Source organism: Dendropsophus ebraccatus, chromosome 6 (genome assembly GCF_027789765.1).
Source record: "Dendropsophus ebraccatus isolate aDenEbr1 chromosome 6, aDenEbr1.pat, whole genome shotgun sequence".
Classification (NCBI taxonomy): Eukaryota; Metazoa; Chordata; class Amphibia; order Anura; family Hylidae; genus Dendropsophus; species Dendropsophus ebraccatus.
In genome coordinates, this window is record NC_091459.1 from 32322036 (window position 1) to 32338788 (window position 16753).

Genomic DNA, 16753 nt, shown 5'->3' on the forward strand with positions numbered 1-16753 from the left:
TGGAGACCAGAGCGGTGCTGTTCATGGAAGAAAGCAGCCATGTTTTTCTAAGCCTGGATAACCCCTTTAATGCAATAGTAAAAAAAAATATATATATGGAACTCTAAGATCTATTTTTTTCCTTTCAAACTTTAAGTTAATGGGGTTATCTTGGGATTTACTTTTAAATGAAATTGTACTCTCATAGGGTATGTGCACACTGAGGAATTCTCGCGGATAACTTCCAGCGGATTCCATCGCTCACCCTTCTGCTAGAAGTTCTGCTGATCCCATAGGCTCCATTGTACGTGCAGGCAGATTCCACCATTTGCTCTAAGAATATAAATTCTTTGGGCAGACAGCGGAATCTGCCTGAGCATAGAATGGAGCCTATGGGACCGGTGGAACTTCAAGCGGGAGGGTGAGCAACGGAATCCGCTGGAAGTTATCCGCAATTCTTCAGTGTCCACATACCCATAAGGGCTAAAAAAATAAAATAAAAATCAAAACAAAGTGCTATGCAGCAGGACGAGGCACCAACGGAGTGGCGGTGGCAGGGAATGTGAGCACAATTCCATATAATAAAATAATCCCCTGATAATCCCTCTCTGTACACAACAGGACACAGCTGACTCCTACTACTCATTCTGCAATAAGACTGTCAACACTAAGACCTACACCTTATGACTCTGTCCAGTATATTACACTCCAGCATTTGTCCTGATGTACCTGAACGTTCAAATCGGTTCTACTAACTGGTATACAGATGTACAGGTGGTTTATTCCTGCAAAAGAATGTCCTGGTAAATTTAAGCCTGTATATATAGTTTAGAAATCTACTGGAATTATATTGGCAGCTTTGGGAATATCCTACAGATTTGGGCACAGTGAATTTATGAGTTTGGCTGGCTATTCTTCCATATAGGCATCTGCATGAATCTCAAAGCCTATGCAATGGGGCCATCAACCCTCTCACACTGTTTTACGAGCAAAAATTGCTTATAAGCAAGGTTGCTCAGTCTTTTTCACTGCCAATCCCATAGCAAGTTCATTGATAGATCCCAGCTTAACACAATTGTAATATGGTCACCACAACAGTGACCACAAGCAGGTTAATAAACTGTACTTAAAATTTTTGACCGACTAAGTCTAATTCAGCAGAACAGCATTTTAGGGTGCGTTTACATGTACAGGATCTGCAGCAGATTTGAAGTTGCAGATTCAAAGCAAATCTGCAGCAGATATTGTATGTGTGATCCTACCCTTAAAGTGATATTGTCACCCCCATTACTCTATTTGCAGTTCCACAAGCTTAAATGCTGTCCATTATATATACCTGTATAAAACTTGACTGTCTCCTTTCTGCTTTAAAAGATTGCTTCATTTCATTGGTAGACAGTGTAACCTAGGCGGGGCTTTAGTGTAGTTGGGCACTCTACCCAGCCGGAAGATGGAGCTCAACTGCCATGAAGCCCCGCCTAGGTAGCAATGTCCGCTGAACTGGAGAGTGTGGAAAAGCAGGGGGGACAGCATTACTAAAAAATTGCAGCTAGATGAAAGTTTATGCGGTGGGATTTTGGATCAGTACTGTATGCCAAAACCAGGACTGGAACCAATCCAAAACCAATCCAAAATCCAAGACCGTGGGCTTCTTGGCCCAAACTAGCAAGTATGCAAATTATGCTGTCAGTTTTGGCCATTAGTCCCCTGGTTGGATTGGGACATTTGGTAATATAATAATGATGCAAAAATGAAAACTAGATTTATGCCACTGTCACACACAGCAGTTTTCTCTTAAACTGCAGCTGCAACATCTGAGCAAAAATTAAAAATGGATAAAAAATAAAAAAAAAAACCCCCAAAAAAACACATAAATTTCACTTACAGTGATACCGCAGTTGCAGTTTTCCAAAAAACTTCTCTGTGACAGGAGCCTCAGACCAATTTTCTTATTGCAGGTGGTTCACAACATGCAACCATTAAAGTGCACCAGAAATCAATAGTACATGCGACTTTAAGGAACTTTGTAATTGGGTTTATTAGGCAAATATGCCATTATCTGCATTCAAAAAGCCTTTACCCAGGTCCCTCCCTCTCTCCTCTCTCATATCCACTGCTCATTATCAGGAAATCACATCTTGTAGCATTAGACATGCCTCTGTCTGTTCTATAAAGAGGGGAGGGGGAAAATAAGTCGGCAGCAGAGAACAAAGGATTACACAGTGGGAGCTATGTGAAAGCCGGTATTCAGACGTCAGAGAGGTCAGTGCTGACTTCAGAGGAGATAGCCCGGTGATGTAGCTGTAAATTAATTCTTTGTTGTCCTGTTTTGGTGCTTCATCTCCCTCCATAGGAGAACAATGAAGACGGGGGAGAGCTACAAACTGCCTTTTCATGATAAAAATGCATTTTTCGGCTAATAAACCTGATTGCAAAGTTTCTTAAAATCACCTGTACTATTGATTTCTGCAAAATAAAAATTAAACGACAGGTACACTTTGGTAAATGAATTGTGTAACACACCTCAAAGCTTGTAAGTGCACAGATTAGTGGGTATTAGACATGAGGGAACCTGCTGAAAGTTCGAGTTCACACAAACCTAAATAGTCCGCATTTAAATCCCGATGGCTGGAGATGGTGGATACATTCAGCAAGGTCACTCATCTCTAGTGGGGATCAACAACTTATTCTGCAGGAATAAACCTTAAAATTGTTCTAACTAGAGCATAACCTACTAAACCGTAATGGCAATTTAACAAAAAAAATATAAGCACAGTGCTTTATTAACATCACAGGACAGTTAACTGTTCGAAAAAATTACAGCTAAAAATAAAAATTCCCATTCCTAATATGTTGAAAATATGCCATACAAAGTTGTTTTAGTATCTCTTTTTACTTCCAGGAGCAAGAAAATTGAAAACATATATACATATTTAAAAAGTAGAGAATAGGGTAATGGAAAAAGAAAAAGAAAAAAAAATACACTTTTTTCACACCTACGTAGCCGTAATGTGCCTCTAGAATGAGACAAGCCTTTAAAACTCATGGAATTTTTAAAAATTAATGTCATGGTCGGTGAGCCGTCAGCGCTTACGACGAACAGGTGTAGACGATCTGCAAAACAAAAATAGGCGCAGTATGAGCATAAATTTCTGTACACAACTTTTTTTTGGGGGAAAAAAAAAAAAAAAGAAAAGAAAGAAAGAACCTTTCCCATTCCCATCACACAGAAAATATACATGATTGTATTAAACAGCATAATGAAAAAGTGTACTACCTTGATCGGGTCTTAGACTTGTGTTTGCGGCTTGCCTTCTTACCAGACCTTTGAGGTTTCTCCACAGAGCGGGATCGGCTACGTTTCAATTTCTTAGATTTTTTATCCTTGTAAACAATAGGAGATTCTGAACTGCTTCTTCCGCTAGAGGATGCCCGTTTCTTACTTTCCTTGGTAGAGCCCTTTTTACCATCTTGCCTAGAATCCTGCCGAGACATCTTTGAGGAGGAAGACTCACTGCGGGAGAATGTCCTATCACTATCTCTCCTGCTTTTAATTTTCTCCTCTTCTGGAATTGTGTACTTAGATTTCTCTTCCCTCTTTAGCTTTTCCTTTTTCCTGTCCTTTTCAGACTCCCTTCTCTTCCTATCCACTTCAACACTCCTGCTCCTTCCCTTCTCTCTTTCCCGGCTATTGCCCCTATGCTTGTGTCTATTCCTGCTAGAGCTCCTACGATGAGCATCGCTTTTACGCCGTTCTCTGCTTCTACTACGACCATGTCTGTCCCTGGAGCGATTAGCTCTTTTCTCTCTGCTGTGGCTACGATCCCTACGCCATTCCCTATCAACGCTATTCTTACTAGACCTTCTACGTTCACTAATTTTTTCCCTGCTTCTACTCCTCTCCCTCCGACTCTTACGTGTTGTACTCCTACTTCTGCTACGTCTGTTCTTACGTGACGGTGACATGCTACCTCGTCTCTTTTTCCTCTTAGGTAAAGAGGGAGATGAACTTTGACTGCTTGAGGAACTAGAGCTGTACACACTACTGCTGCTACTACTACTGCTGCGGTCTTTACTACTGCTACTACTGCTGCTGCTACTACTTGAGCTCCTAGACTTACTAGCCATTGTCCTTTCCTTAAGCTCTTTGCTGACATCAACTAAAGGTAATGCCTCACTATTCACCTTTTTCTTATCAACCTCTAAATCCCCCTCAAATTTTCTTTTTTCATGTACTTCTAAATTGTTTGGAAGATCTGTAACAGGCTCATTTGCTTCACTGTCATGTGTCTCAGCTTGTTGTTTCTCCTCTGAAAAAAAGAATACAAAAATTGTTATATTGTCGTGAAATATCAAATTTTGTATGGTTTGTTTCTATCTTTTACAGCTTTTATGACGACAATTCCCCAATACACGGGCCACTGTTACATGCACAAATGTGTATTTAAATGTAGTAAAGAAAATCTCCGGAGTGCTCCGGATTTTCTGTACTATATGACTTTGGGTTGCTACCCTTCCGTTTGAAGCACCTATCAAACCAGATACTTGTTGTGCACCCTATCTTCTCTCAAGTGTCTATTTAAGACTGACAGACTGGTCACGTTCATAAGAAGATATACTTGTTCAGCAAATAACAGTCTATAAATTCAGAGACTGACCAAGTTAAATATGATTCAATAAGTCAGTCATGTACATTTAAGAGCTACATGCTAAAATGTTTAATCCATAGCCTAAATGTATGTCACTAATGCTTTAGGTGCCATTAGTCTACCGTGTGTCCCAATGAGCTTCCATGCTGGAACTGTAGTGAAGGTGAATATTCAGAGCTACACACTATGGGAATCACATAGATAACTTGCCACCGATTGCATCGCTTGAAGTTCCGCTGGTCCCATAGGCTCCATTCTTTGGTCAGGCGGATTCTATCGTCGGCTCAAGCATAGAACAGAGTCTATGGGACTGGCGGAGCACCAAGTTGGGGGGCGCACAGAATCTGTGGCAAGTTATCCGCATGATTTCCATAGTGTGCAAAGGCCACAATAATGGAATGCTTGTTCAATTGTGTGGCTCTGCCTGCCTCTTGTTGCTTGCTATTGTGCAGCCATTGGCCTGTCTAAAAGGGTCCTAGGACCTCTGCACTTGCAGGCTTACAGCAGAGAACAGATAAAACATTGATTTGGAAGTTTTTCAAGCTGTTTATGGATTACTGGGATAAAGAGTAGACACTGTCTTTAATCCTTCCTTCTACAAGATAGACAAATGTGGATAACCATCCCAAAAATGGCAAAACTAAAAGATTAAGCCAACCTTCAAGTTGTCGCTCAAGTAACTGTTGCTCTTTTTCCTTTCGCTTAAACGCTTCCAACTTTTGTCGTATCCTGTGCCGGAGTTCCTCTTCATCAGTATCAGAAGACTCTGATCCTCTGTCGCTTTTCTCATCCTCACTCTCAGCTGACCCGTAACCACCCAGTCCACCTGTATGTATAAATTCCAATCTATCATACAGCGATACGATATGTGCCATAAATCAAAATTGATAAATTCAAGAGATTAGCATTTTTTTTAACGCACATAGCGCATGTCTGAAACCACTCTGTAGCATTCACGGCTGAAATTTCCTGTGCAGACAGAACCTCAAGAGAACTTTGGAGCCCGTGTTCTAAGGGCCACCAATGACCCAAATTGCACTACGCAAGTGTGCAGATACTGAAAATCTGATGCAAGACTCTAAACAAAGGGCCACTCAAATCAATAGTGGATATGTTGAGTGACGTCTATATCAAGTCTTGTGTCCGATTTAAAAAAAAAAAAAAAAAAAAACTTAAGTGGGCACTAATTTAAAACCTTCATTGTGGGCCTTTACTTAGAGTATTCTCATTTCAACCAACATTGTTATACATGTTATGGCTCATAAAGTTAAATATTTTTTTGCAAATACAATCACTTAGCAAACTTGTCTCCTTCTCCTGTTGTGCTGCTAAAGATATGGTGCATATATACTGTATAATATTATTTCTTTCTCTATCCCCCTGTCAGACCAATCTAAAAGCCAATAATATGGCACAACATGCATTGATAGAATCTAATTTATGTACATAAAGTATGATAAAATGTGAATAGAATGCAGTCAATATCTACTAAGAAAAACAGTCATAAAATAGGAGGTTGGTGAAAATGTTGCATTCCATGTATATAGATTTTTCTATTTTAAATATTTACATCCTGTTATGTTACCAAACGTAACATTGTCTGCATAAAAAACAGTCATATATAATGTGCAAAAAGTAGTGGAGCCAAAATTACAGCACCTTTTCACTTTACTGCACAGAATTGGCAGGAAACTGCAGCCAATATAATAAAATCTGTTGGATGTAAAGGACAATGTCTAATTATATATAACTCCATATAAAGAACCGAAGAAATAAAAAAATAAAAAAAGTCAAAAGATATGAAGTGCCATCTTTCAAAAGGTAATAGTGAGTGTGCAGGTGTGGCGAGGGAATGTTTCCTGACCAATGTTAAAAAGTAATCTAGCATTAAAGTATCCAAATCTTTTCAACCATAACCATACATGTTACAAAACATATCCAGTATGTTGTATACACTGAGAAACAGAAATCATTAACATGAAACTGCTCAGTAAGAAATCTCAACCAATTGCACATATGTCTTTGTGTAGACACCATAGCTAAATGCTGCGCGCACAATTTTCAGTATGCTGGGCCAATCCATATACTGGACACGTTTTATTCAAAGTCATGCACACTAGATTGAAGACAACTAACCCCCAACCATTTACAGTGAAATGTACTTACCAAGTCCAGTCAGGGAAGCCAGTGCACTGGACTGTGCCAGCTGCCTTGCAGGAGCTTTGTATCACATCAACAACAGGAACAACATGTTAACACACATAGCCACGACCGCAAAGTCATGAGCTTCTATGCAAAATTTATTACTAGTGCTGCTATTTGGGGGGGAGAGAAGAAAGGTTAAAATACAAAATCCATTGGAAAACATGCAGTCTTTGCAAAACTCCTAAACAGCCAAATGAACGGGAAGGAGAAATGATCTGCTAAACTATAAACAGGGGGCCTAAGATTCAGAAGGGGCTTATGTTAATAGCCAAACAGACACACTTGGGGATCTTCACGTAAGTGCAGTCATAGCAGGTCGGTTAATGAGCATACTTTTGCATAATATCAATTAATTAAAAATCAGTACAATCTTTGCAGAGACAGAAGTTTCTGGTTTCTAATGTTTAGCTAAGTGTATCTGTTCTATTTGTGAAGCGCAGATAAGTGGAGGCATCACTCATTCACATCACACAAAATAAGCCATGCATTCAGAACAAAACAGAAACATCTACCTTTAGTTGCTTTACGATGAGTCTCTTTGGCTACGTTAAAAATCTCTTCATTAGTTACATCCAAAAGAATCTCTGTCAGCAGCATTTTTGTCATTAGCATCTAGATAGCAATAAAAAAAAAAAAAAAACACATTACAAGGGGTTGTCCAGCGAAAATCTTTCTTTCAAATCAACTGGTGTCAGAAAGATATACAGATTTGTTATTTACTTCTATTAAAAAATCTTAAGTCTTCCCATACTTATCAGCTGCTGTATGTCATGAAGGAAATGTTTTATTTTCAGTCTGACAAGAGTGCTCTCTGCTGACATCTCTGGCCGAGACAGGAACTGTCCAGAGCAGGAGAGGTTTTCTATGGGGATTCATTGAAAACTGAGACAGGGTTCCTGTGTCGGCCGCAGATGTCAGTAGAGAGCACTGTGTCAGACTGAAAATAAAACATTTCCTGCATGACATACAGCAGCTGATAAGGACGGGAAGACTTGATATTTTTTATTAGAAGTAAATTACAAATCTATATAACTTTCTGACATCAGTTGATTGGAAACAAAGATTTTCGCTGGACAACCCCTTTAAAGGCGTACTGTCAAAAATTATTTTCTTTTAAATCAGCTGTTGTCAGAAAGTTATATCGATTTGTAATATACTTCTATTTAAAATCTCAAATATCGGCTGCTACTTGCCCTACAGAAAGTGGTGTATTCTTTTCAGTCTTATATTGCTCTCTGCTGCCACCTCTGTCCTCGTCAGGAACTGTCCAGAACAGGAGATGTTTTCTATGATATTTTGCTGATTTGGAAAGTTTCTGACATGGACAGAGGGGGCAGCAGAGAGCACTGTGTCAGACTGGAGACAGTAGGACATTTAGCAGCTGATAAAACACTGGAAGACTGTAGATTTTTAAAATGAAGAAAATTACTCATCTATATAAACGTTCTGATATCAGTTGATTTAAATAAATAAAAACTTCAACAGTCATTATCCATCCAAAGTACCCATTATTAATATCAGTAAGTATGTTTAATGTCTGGAGACAGCTGGAGAAATGTATACAAACTGTCTATCAAAGGACCCATCGAGTTTGTATGATAAAGACAGAAATGACAGGAAGAGTTGTGAAGGCGAGATGTGCAGGGACTCGATTTAAAATATATTTCAGCCTTATTGGCGATTGCCTCACGCCTCACTATTTCCTGATGTGGTTCTTGCACAACTAAGATAAAACATTCACCATTTGATAAGCCTTCTCTTCTTCGGTTATTTCTGGCTCACTGTTCTCTTCCTGCACAGGTGGAGAAGGACTACGGCTGACTTTTGGACTAGCCTTGTCCTCTTCATGGTCCTCATCTTCATCCTCCTCATCACTGTCCTAAAAGAAGAAAATAAAAAAAGGGTAAAAAATAAATAAATAAAAATATTATAATAATCTTAAAAGGACAGGCTACATGTAAACCTAACAGACAAAACAATGAACGTGGCAATGCACTGAAAAAAGGAAAGGAAATTTCCATTCTCAAAGTATTTGCACTTATATTGATAAAAAAAATTAAACAGAAACTTCATGGACACACATACATGTGTGCTGCAGTTTTCCAGTTACCTACTAAGTGAGTATCGTGCAGGTATTTTTAGCGCTGCTCTGTGATCTAGAATCTTTGTAAAAAAAAAAGAACTTTATTTTGTGGTCACAGTGTATTTGAGGTGGGTCTGTGGCACTGTTTGCACCCGCCCCTGCTCTGTCTCCAGGAGCCTCCTCTGAGAATGATTGACAGTCAGCCATCTTAAGCCATGTTAAAATTCTGCACAGCAGCAGATGAGCAAGTCATCACTCACTCTCGGAGGAGGTGGGAGAAGATTGGCAGTTTTCCCTTTAAAAATACTTTGTATTGAAGGTCTAAATTTTCAACATAGGGAGTGAAAAATGATTAGTTGTTCTTTAGGTCTAGTTTCCAGGTCCTACTTACAAACTTGCTTTTTTGTGGCAAACGGGGACCATCACCCTCCTCTTCAGTTTCTTGGTTCTTTATTTCCTTTTTCATTTGTGAACGCTGCTGCTCCATTCTCTCACGTTCCAACTTCTTCTGTTTTTCTCTCTCCATTTTCTCCAAACCCTCACGAATCCATGCAGGTAAAGTCCTTCGTTTAACCGCATCTACAACAAGAAAATGTTAAGGGGGAAACCCAACCTAAACTTGTGCTGCATCTATGAATCAACGTCTTCGGCCACTGTGGTTAAAGAACACCTCAACTGAAAAAGTGATATATTAGCTCAATGTTTTTATCATCATATACCAGTATTTGGCTACATGATAGCATGTCACACATACCAATCTGTAGAGGCTCCTGCTTGGGTGGTATTGGTATCGGTGAACGCTGTCTCTCTCGGAAAGACGGCCTTTCCCTTCTATTAGGAGGTGGTGCAGGTGGACCTGGAGGACCAGGTGGCCCTTGTTGCCAATATGGAGGGTGAAAGCCTCCTTGAGGAGGACCATATCCTCCAGAACCGTGCTTGAAAAAAACGAAAAAACAAAGTTAAACAATAGCAAATCCAAAAAAACTGATTGCTAACCAATGTCTACATTTTAACAAAACAGAGTTGTTGTTTTTCTACCTGGTAATCATACTGATTCACTGGTGCCATGGGAAAGTTTTCAGGAGGTCCGCTGAACCCATGATTATTTTGGTTAAAGATGTGCCTGTCACTGGTAAAATCTCCACTATCTTGGCTGTTGCTGTCTTCAGATGGTGGAACAATATCCATTGGTGCAGGAGCTGGGGGGATCCACGGTTGCTCTGGGGGAGGATGGTGAGGTGGTGGCTGGTGGTGCATTCCTCCCCATTCTACACAAAAGCAAAAATGTAACTAAAAAATGGCTTCATAACACAGAAGCTGTGAACTGCATAAGAAAATAGCGGTAAGGCTGCCATGATGGCTGTTAGCACAAAACAACAACCTCATCACTGTGCTGACAGATGTGGGAAAACTAAGACACTGATCACATTTTCTATATTACCTATACAGTCCCTGCTAGCAAAGGAAGCAATATGGTTACTAGAAACATATTATGGAAAAGGCCAAAGTGAATTTACTGATAAAGAAGCTTTCAGAATAATGTTCATGGTTTCAAGGTAGACCCAAAATTAAAAAGCTGGCTCATTGGCTATGGGGTAATAATGACGGTGGAACAGAATCACCTACCTGGTTGCCACATTCGATTAAAACTGGGATCCCCTTGAAAATTATGGTTGTTGGGGACAGGTTCAATCTGTGGAACTGGAGGCAGGTCCTGTCCATTAGGTATCATCCCTTGCTGTTCCGCTGCTCCTTGACCTGTAGCCTCACGTTGTGCAATCCATGCCTGGGCTAAAGCGGCCCAATCAATCTGACCTTAATATGAGGGGAAAAAAATACAAAATTACTTACCGGTAATTCACTTTACATTAATCCTTCATGACAGCACCAGTGCATTCCCTCCCTATAGATATGGTTATTTATAATTGTAATCTATAGTAATAATTTGGAAACCACTGGAGAGGTGCTCTGGGGAGGGGCTTTTAAACTCTTCTGTATCCTGTCCCAACAGAGACCAGTGGAGCAACCTCCAATCATGGTGCTGTCATGAAGGGGGATGCAGTGGAAACAACAAATCCCTTAAGGATGCCGACAATTTGGCCTTCAGAACAAAGACAGATTATTAATGTGGTAGTAACTGTGCGATGCTCTAACATACCGCAGGGCTCTGTGCCCACATCCCCGGTAACAGGTTCCCTTTAACACCAGATATTAACATAAAAAATAACTTCAATATTTAATATTTAAATGTGTGGTGCTCCTCGCCTTAGACACAGGCGTCAGAAATAAAAAGCTACCCTGTAGCTTTAGGAGCCTTCTTTTTATTAGGGTGGGTTTTTTTAGATACCATTTTGGATTTGCAAAAGAACTAATGTTCCAATACATTAAAAGCTCCATAGAGGCACTCAGGATCCCATTGTTGTGATCAGTTAGGGTGACACGGGTCAGACCCCTAATCACTTATTTTAAGTGATATTGCCACCCCCTTACTCCACACCATCCACAAGCTTAGATGCTGCACATTTCATATAAACCTGTATAAAACTTGTCTGTCTTTCTGCTGTAAAATTGCTTCATTTCATTGGCACTGACAGTGTCATTTGGGCGGGGCTTCACGGCAGCTGGGCCCCCTCTCTCCAGCCAGGAGATAGAACCCAGCTGCTGTGAAGCCCCGCCTAGTCAACAATAAAATGAAGTGAGGGTTAAGGGTGCTGACGGTATCACTTTAATTCCTCTAAATGGGGTTGTTTTGGTGGGAAGCACATTTCTGAGAGCCGCATTCAGATCAATGGAACAGAAACAAACCTGCTGCATATATGGGTTTTAAAGGGAACCTGTCACCCCCCATGCCGGGGTGACAGGCTCCCGACCCCCCGTTAGAGCCCCCTATACTTACCTAATCCCGCTTCTGGAGGTGGTCGGGTGATGAAGATCTCAGCTGCTGCAGCCCGGCGCGCTCGCTGAGAGATGAGTCCAACACCCATAGAGAATGACAGGAGAGTCCAGCGCTCCGTCATTCTCTATGAGCGTTGGACTCATCTCTCAGCGCGCGCGCCGGGCTGCAGCGGCTGAGATCTTCATCACCCGACCACCTCCAGAAGCGGGACCCGGCGGGATTAGGTGAGTATAGGGGGCTCTAACGGGGGTCGGGAGCCTGTCACCCCGGCACGGGGGGTGACAGGTTCCCTTTAAAATGTTTCCACATCATGGACATCAGAATTCAATCTCACAGCATCATGCCCACGTCGTCTATTTAATATGTCCACCGTAGTGACACTCTCTTTATGCAGCAGGAGCACATGGTGGATTTAGGGTGCCTTCACATGTACCGGATCCACAGCGGATTTCACGCTGCGCTATATGTGCTCTCATAGGGATGAATGGCACTGGATCCGCAGTGGATTTCGCTGCAAATTTGCAGCTTGAAATCCGCTGCGGATCCGGTACGTGTGAAGGCACCCTGAATGAAGAAATGATTAACTACAGGTAAACCCAGGACTAAACAGAGCAGGTGACATATACTACTAATATAGGGTATCAAGAGGATATCGAAGTCACAAACCACTTACTTGCATTGGGCGCTGAACACTTACTTGGATCTTGCTGGTGCTGAAATGACTCCATCCATTGCTGCTGGTTTAATGGCCATTGCTGCCATGGCTGTCCACCCTGATCCCACATGCCTGCCACGTAGTCAGCAAATCACTACCTGCAAATCAGAGTAACATTATTGCTGTTAGTACTAGGAAAACTGTACAAATACTATACACTCATAATGAAAGTTTTAAAAGGGGAAGGTTCTGTATTGTCTTAGCTTATTTAAAGTATAAAATAAAAAAAAAGGGATTTAACCAATAAGTAGCTTAGGATGTCCTGATATAAACCCATTTACACAGTACATGGGAATCTGATGTGACTGGGGGAGGGGACAGTACCAGGGGTCTGCCATGTGATTGGGGGGGGGGGGGGGGGGGAGCAAATACACAACCCTCAGACTGTACAATCACACCCATCATGTAATAATCACTCGCACTATTAAAATTTAGTTCCCACCCAGTGTTTGAATGTTTGCGGGCCTGTAGTGACATAGCCGCTGTACTGCCTAACCAGAGCATATGACATGATGGGTGTGATTATACAGCCTATTTGCTCTATCCAGGTTTTTCAGAGGTCCCTATGGCTGCATCCAACTTCTCCAGACGTGGGGAGTTAAATGCACAGAAAAGTTGCAGAGTCAGGACGCTTTCATGAAGTTCGTACAACACTACCAGTGTTTGAAGAGGTTGGAATACGGCCCAGGACTCCCTAGGCCTACAGCTTACTTACTTCTTCAGACACCGCTAATCAAATATCGCACACTTGGGCTCACTCTTCTCTCGTTACAACCCCTTTAAAGTGAATCAGTCAGGAGTAGTTTACATATAACGCTGTTCCTGATAGAGCTGCTAAAGTGTTCCTTTACCATATAGTGTGCGTGTCGTCTTCCGTTAGGGTAGCTTCGCACAAACATGTTATCCTTACTAGAGATGAGCGAACCTGGAGCATGCTCGAGTCCATCCGAACCTGATCGTTCAACATTTGATTAGTGGTGGCTGCTGAACTTGGATAAAGCCCTAAGGCTATGTGGAAAACATGGATATAGTCATTGGCTGTATCCATGTTTTCCAGACAACCTCAGAGCTTTATCCTAGTTCAGCAGCCCCAGCTAATCAAATACCGAACATTCAGGTTCAGATTGACTCGAGCATGCTCTAGGTCCGCTCATCTCTAATCCTTACCTCGTGATTGACAGCCCGCTCAGCCAATCCCTGCCGCAGGGCTGTCCTGTCTCAGTCAGTGATTGGCTGAGTGGGCTGTCACTCCCGCAATGGGTTTGTCTCAGAAGTGGAGGCTCCGCAGTCAACGGGGGACACTGGTGATACCAGAGGAAGATACAGAGGGAGCGTGGACAGGTAATGATAACATGTTTATTGGTTTATATGGACAGGCAGCAGTATATTAGAAAAAGGCCTGAAATGGTAGAGGAGCCACAACACACCTCAGATATGCAGGTGAGGATGTTTGTTTACAGTGCAAATAGAACAATGCAGTCTTTACTCCAACCAGAATTGTAAGTGAGGGTGCCTTTACACAGAGAGGTTCATCTGACAGATTTTTGAAGCCAAAGCAAGGAGTGGGTTTGAAAAAAGGAGAAATCTCAGTCTTTCAGACTTTTCCCCTGTTTATAGTCTGTTCTGGCTTTGGCTTCAGATAAGTCTCTCTAAGTAAAGGCAGTCTAAGGGTACAAACACACTGGGCGTATCCGCAGCGAGAAATACATCACCTGGTCCCGGCTCCGGCTTGTTTTGGGGTTCCCGGCAGGTCCCGCTCGGCCAATCAGTGTGCTGCCCCGCTGCAGCGCACTGATTGGCTGAGCAGGACATGAAGACACCAGGAGCCCCCAGACAAGCCGGAGCCGGGACCAGGTGATGTATACACTCCAGCGGTGGGGGTTAACCGGTGGGCTGCTGACATACTCACAGCAGGCTGTCCATCCTGCTGCGAGTTTGTCTGCCCATAGAGTGTACAGGGCAAAGATCCACAGCGTATACGCCCAGTGTGTTTGTACCCTAAGTAAGACTCATCTTCCTCTCCAGCCGCTATACCGATGTCTCTCCTCTGTGCCAGTCACTGCACTGGTTACCCATCAAATCCAGAATCCACTTCAAGCTCCTCACCCACACCTATAAATCTCTCCACAACTCTGCCCCTCCATACATCTCCTCCCTCATCTCCACCTACCATCCTTCCCGTGCTCTGCGCTCTGCAAATGATCTAATCTTAACATCCTCCATAATCAGAACCTCTCATTCCCGCCTCCAAGACTTCTCTCGTGCTGCACCAATTTTCTGGAACTCCCTACCTAAACACATCAGACTAATACCCAAAGTTTCAAGCGTGCCCTGAAGACTCATCTCTTCAGGCTCGCTTATAACGTTCCCTAAACTGTTTCCCCCTTCTGTTTCCCTTGCTCTATTTCTCTGACTGTTCCTGCACTTTATATGTTTACCTGCATCAGACATTGGCGTTGTTACTGGCTCATCCTGTAATTCTAATTATGTACAATGGCTGGACCATGGACAAATAAAGCACTTATGCCTGGTGTCTATGAAAATTAGTCTGTAAGCTCCAACGAGCAGGTCTCGTCTATACTGTATTTTGTATTTTTTGTTATTTTTATTAACTATGTACTTATTTATTCCAATTTAACTGCGTATTATGTACCTCTGTACTGTATGCATAGAAAAAAAAAGCGCTGCGGAATCTGTTGGCGCTATACAAATAAATTTATTATTATTATTATTATTATTATTATTATTATTATTATTATTAAGTATAGATAATGAAACCGTCATTTCTGTCGTAGCGACGTTTCGGCCCTACCCGGACCCTCCCCAGGCCATGGGGTCTCCGATAGAGATGAGCGAACCTTTCGGACTTTTGGTTTGCTCGATCATGATGCCTGCGATCCCGGGAATATGCGGCCAGGGAATGGATCCATTCCATGGAATATCCTGGCCACATACTCCCAGGATCGCAGACATCACGATTGAGCAAACTGCTTTTGGACCAAAAGTCGGAAAGGTTCGCTCATCTCTAGTCTCCGAGTGGTGTGGAGAGGAGGAGTCTGCTTCACCACACAAGACCACTTCTCTCCACAGCACTCGGAGACCCCATGGCCTGGGGAGGGTCCGGGGAGGGCCGAAACATCGCTACAACAGAATTGACGGTTTCATTATCTATACTTACAATCCTGGTTGGAGTAAAGCCTGCATTGTCCTATCTGCACTGTAACACATATCCTCACCTGTATATGTGAACCTGCAGCAGAACTACAATTCCCATCATGCAACAGCTGGAGGGCTGCAGGGCCATGGGGCTGTGTGTCAGGGCCCTCCACTATTGCCCCATGTGCCGCCCTTACCTCACACAGCTGCCCCCGGTACCGCCACCCTTCCCGCCCTCACTGGCGTCACCATGGACACGGCCACAGGTCCCGGCCTCCCTCCCGCACACGTTATAGTAGTAGTAGTAGAGACCGGGACCCCTTACAGACTAGGAGCGGTATACAGCGTGTAATAAGACAAGCCTTCTGCGCCTGCGTGCTAGGCCTTGTTACCGCCGGCCATCGCTGTGACTACGTCCTGCACAGCCCTCCATCCACTTACATGCAGAGTACCCGAAACGTGTATATTAACCCCCTCCGAGGGCGATCCGACCGCTCACGCGCGTTTATTCCCCGTCTTCCGACAGCACCGGGCTCCTGTATGGCGGCCGAGCTCTCCTGCCAGACAATATGGCGCTGCTGGCCTGGAGAGCGGAAGTGATCAGCAGTGAGAGGAGGAGGGGTAGGAGAGGCGGCACAGAGAAACGGCTGTCACAGCGCCACCTGCTGGCTGCACCGTGCAGTGCGTGCTGGAGACCAGCGGCGGGTCAGGACAGCGCCACCTGCTGGCTGCACCGTGCAGTGCGTGCTGGAGGCTGGAGACCAGCGGCGGGTCAGGACAGCGCCACCTGCTGGCTGCACCGTGCAGTGCGTGCTGGAGACCAGCGGCGGGTCAGGACAGACGTGTGACTGTGCCTGGAGGGCGGCGGATCTGCCCGAGCTGCCCACACCCAATGGGCTCCGTGACAAGTTCTGCTATGTGAGAAGCACATGGAAAGATTTCATAGGCGGAACAATGGCGCCATCTTTCTCAAGGGCAACACCAAAAATTCTGTATTGTATGAAGAGCACCATATAGCCGGATTGTATCAGACCCAGAATCATGGCCGGCTCCAGGCTTTTGTGGACCCT

The 16753-nt window shown here is 43.2% G+C and overlaps 1 protein-coding gene across 1 annotated transcript; it reads right to left on the reverse strand.

The window, feature by feature from the left end:
- Positions 1-1851: 1851 nt before the first annotated feature.
- On the reverse strand, positions 1852-16307 carry PNISR (PNN interacting serine and arginine rich protein). Its single transcript, XM_069974757.1, has 12 exons — positions 16125-16307; positions 12510-12625; positions 10543-10731; positions 9955-10184; positions 9671-9851; positions 9308-9495; positions 8575-8712; positions 7346-7445; positions 6795-6848; positions 5287-5454; positions 3257-4289; positions 1852-3093 (listed from the first exon to the last, which is right to left on the reverse strand). Exons 2-12 carry the CDS (start codon positions 12595-12597, stop codon positions 3063-3065), a joined length of 2400 nt encoding a protein of 799 aa, XP_069830858.1. The 5' UTR covers positions 12598-12625; positions 16125-16307; the 3' UTR covers positions 1852-3062.
- Positions 16308-16753: the final 446 nt, after the last annotated feature.